This window comes from Notothenia coriiceps, unplaced genomic scaffold (assembly GCF_000735185.1).
Source record: "Notothenia coriiceps isolate Sejong01 unplaced genomic scaffold, NC01 NC01_scaffold00004743, whole genome shotgun sequence".
NCBI classification, from domain to species: domain Eukaryota; kingdom Metazoa; phylum Chordata; class Actinopteri; order Perciformes; family Nototheniidae; genus Notothenia; species Notothenia coriiceps.
The window spans coordinates 1-2,947 of record NW_011337444.1 but is presented as its reverse complement, the minus strand read 5'-3'; the positions used below and the strand labels follow the sequence as shown (position 1 = coordinate 2,947).

At 43.5% G+C, this 2,947-nt stretch overlaps 1 protein-coding gene across 1 annotated transcript; it reads right to left on the bottom strand.

Moving 5' to 3' along the window:
• Positions 1–330: 330 nt before the first annotated feature.
• On the bottom strand, positions 331–2,069 carry LOC104942535 (E3 UFM1-protein ligase 1-like; the record flags this gene model as incomplete). The annotated part of the gene is made up of 4 exons (XM_010767762.1): positions 331–546; positions 1,024–1,109; positions 1,198–1,278; positions 1,893–2,069. Coding segments are annotated over 4 exons (560 nt in total), but the record flags the coding sequence as incomplete, so codon positions are not given.
• Positions 2,070–2,947: the final 878 nt, after the last annotated feature.

Below are 2,947 nucleotides of genomic sequence, written 5' to 3'. Positions count from 1 at the left end.
TTTTCTTTGATTTATCCATAGTTTGCTCATCGAGCCGGGGGTCAGGTTATTCACCCGGAGGAAAAGGTGCTCGGCCGCTCGCGCGGGACCGTAGCAGGATGTGACGCATATTTTAGTTGACCTAATTAAAACCGTTTTGTTTTTTATTTATGTGTCACAGAGTATCACCTCAAAATACAAGATATGAAACATTTTCAACCATGCAACAAAATATAAATAGTCCTACAAATACTTTTATTTTATTTCCTTCTTATTTTTGTCTAAGCTCAAGGGAGCCAGAGCAGAGGGCTTAAAGGGCCACATGCGGCCCGTGGGCCGCGGGTTGCCGACCCCTGGTGTAGACCATCAGGGGGGGTCAGACTCACCACTGGGATCCGGCCGCAGAGCGTTCCGATGACGTGGGGCACGCAGCGGCCCGGGGCGTGCAGCATGCAGTGGGTGGAGCCCTGGAACAGCAGCACGCTGGTCAGGTGGAGCACCAGAGCTGGGTCCTCCGTCTCCTTCAGCTGCTCCATCAGGGCCTGGCGGTGCAGGAACAGCGCCTGCCTGGGAGACACCATCACACTCAGCACAACTACAGGGAAGTACGTCTCAAATACACATGTAGGAGCCAAGGATATAAAGGTAGGAACCAATGTTTGTAGATTCAAGTTCCGCCGGAAGGCCAAACTGTTTTTCAACACAAACACCGAAACCGAAACCGACACACACACACACACACACACACACACACACACACACACACACACAGAGAGAGAGAGAGTTTGGCTGCCTTAGGTATTGTGTTAAGTGTCATTTTGTGTACGGAGAATGGAAATAAGAAGCAAGCTAAATGGACACTGAGAAAATAAATGGACTGAGTGTTTCACTTGAAACTTTGTGTGACTTTTATTCAACTGGCAAGTTAAGTGTCGGCAATTACGCCACGATCCTCAGTGGATTAAAGCGCTGAGCTTAGCCTCTCAACACTCGCTAAATAAATAAAGGAGAAAAAAAACCTATACAAATGCTGTTTTTTCTTACCTCTCCCTTTTCTTGTCTCCCTTCTTCAGCATGAAGCCGCACACCTCTGCAGACGCCTCGATGTTGGTCAGAAAGTCTTCAATGGTCTGTGAACGGGTTTTGGTCACAGTATTTCAGTTTTATTCTTCAAAGTAAAGCGAGAGGCTCATGATGTAACTGACAGGAAACACTCACTTTTCCGTTCAGGCAGTTGTGCAGCTTCATCAGGGGTCCTCTGGTGTCCTCCGACAGCTTGCCCAGAATTTTCACTCTGACCTGAGGAACACATCGGAGACCTTCATCACCAAGACCAAACTCTAACCAGTCCCACAGAGCATTTCAAACATGACGCCAGCGGTCAGGCTGTATGACCACCACGGCCCCTGGTAGACCACCACACGCATATAACAATGACTACAACACCCCTGTTGTGCAATACTACTTATGTGCAATAATATATATAAACCGCTTCATAATTATTATTATTTCTGGCTGCCCTCAGCTAGACAATTCAACTCCTGTAATACATCTGTAAATAACTGTGCAACTAACTGTATATACGTCCCCCGTTAATACCATCACCTGGATGATCTCACAACTGTTGTCAATTGTGGGATGTCTTTTTTGTAAATTGTAATTTCTACTTTTATCTTTACTATTTTGATGCGTTCTTCTTAATTAATATTAAGCTAGCTTTGGCTGTAACAAGAAACAAAAATGTCCCCTCTGTGGGACGAATAAAGGTATTCTGATTGTCCAGCTGAGAGGAGGAGGACTCCGGTCCAATAGTCTGTCTTTAGAGTACCCAAGTGTCAGCCATAGGATTCTGTCAAGGCATAGCACATCGTATGGTTTATATTGGCCCTCAGCCAGAGAAGGACCTTTCTCACCTCAGGGGTGAAGGTACTGGGATTCTCCACGGACATCATCAGGTCAGCAGCCAGGAAGTTCACCAGGATGTTGGACACGTCCGAGCACACGGTCTTCAGGACGTGCTTGGCAATGTGGACCTGGGTTTCATCTGCATGATTGATGAATTTCAATAAAGTTAGCTTTGAATGTTGTCCCTTTATTTACAGATTCACAGCATAGTTCTATGAGTGATGTAGTGTGATATACTGAGTGTGTTAGGACCTATACATCATAAATAGAGCACTCAAGCCCATGTTGTTTTTAATTGCTCCAAGATGGCAGCACGTTGATTTGTCTCGGTCAGTGTTTGTCTCATTCTCGTTTTTTGACATTGACTACCTCTTGTGCATTTATTTAGCTTTTTCAGAACCGTTTTTTTTTTTTTTTTTAAATGCGCTTTTAAGATAAGATAAGATAAGACTTTATTTATCCCGAAGGAAATTGTTGTGCCAGAGTAACAAAATACAATAAACACAATAAACACAGCAGCAAAAAGAGCAATTAAACATCCACAGACAACATAAAACGTAGAAACATAGAAAGTCACACAATCAATGCAATTATTATTAGCAGTATTTAGTAGTTATAGTGCAAAAATTAAAACGTAGTGGCAGTTACGTAATTGCACGTTATCATAGCATTATTAATAATACTAATAATAATAATATAATATAATATTGCACATAGTTATATATATATATATATCTATATATATATATATATATATAGCAGCGAGTGTATTGCAGTGATGTTAATTATATTGATATGTATATTGCACATAGTGTTGGTGTGGGAGTTCTCAGTGCCCTTTACTTAGGGGTGAAGAGTTAAAGAGTTTGATTGCCACTGGGAGGAAAGACCTCCTGTGGCGCTGTGTGGTGGTTATGGGTGATCTCAGTCTGTGGCTGAAAGTGCTCCGGTAGGAAACCAGTGTGGCATGCAGGGGGTGAGACCCGTTGTCCAGAATGCTGAGAAGTTTCCCCCCCACTGCCAACAACCCCCTGATCCACTCCCCAGGACAGAGCCTGCTCTC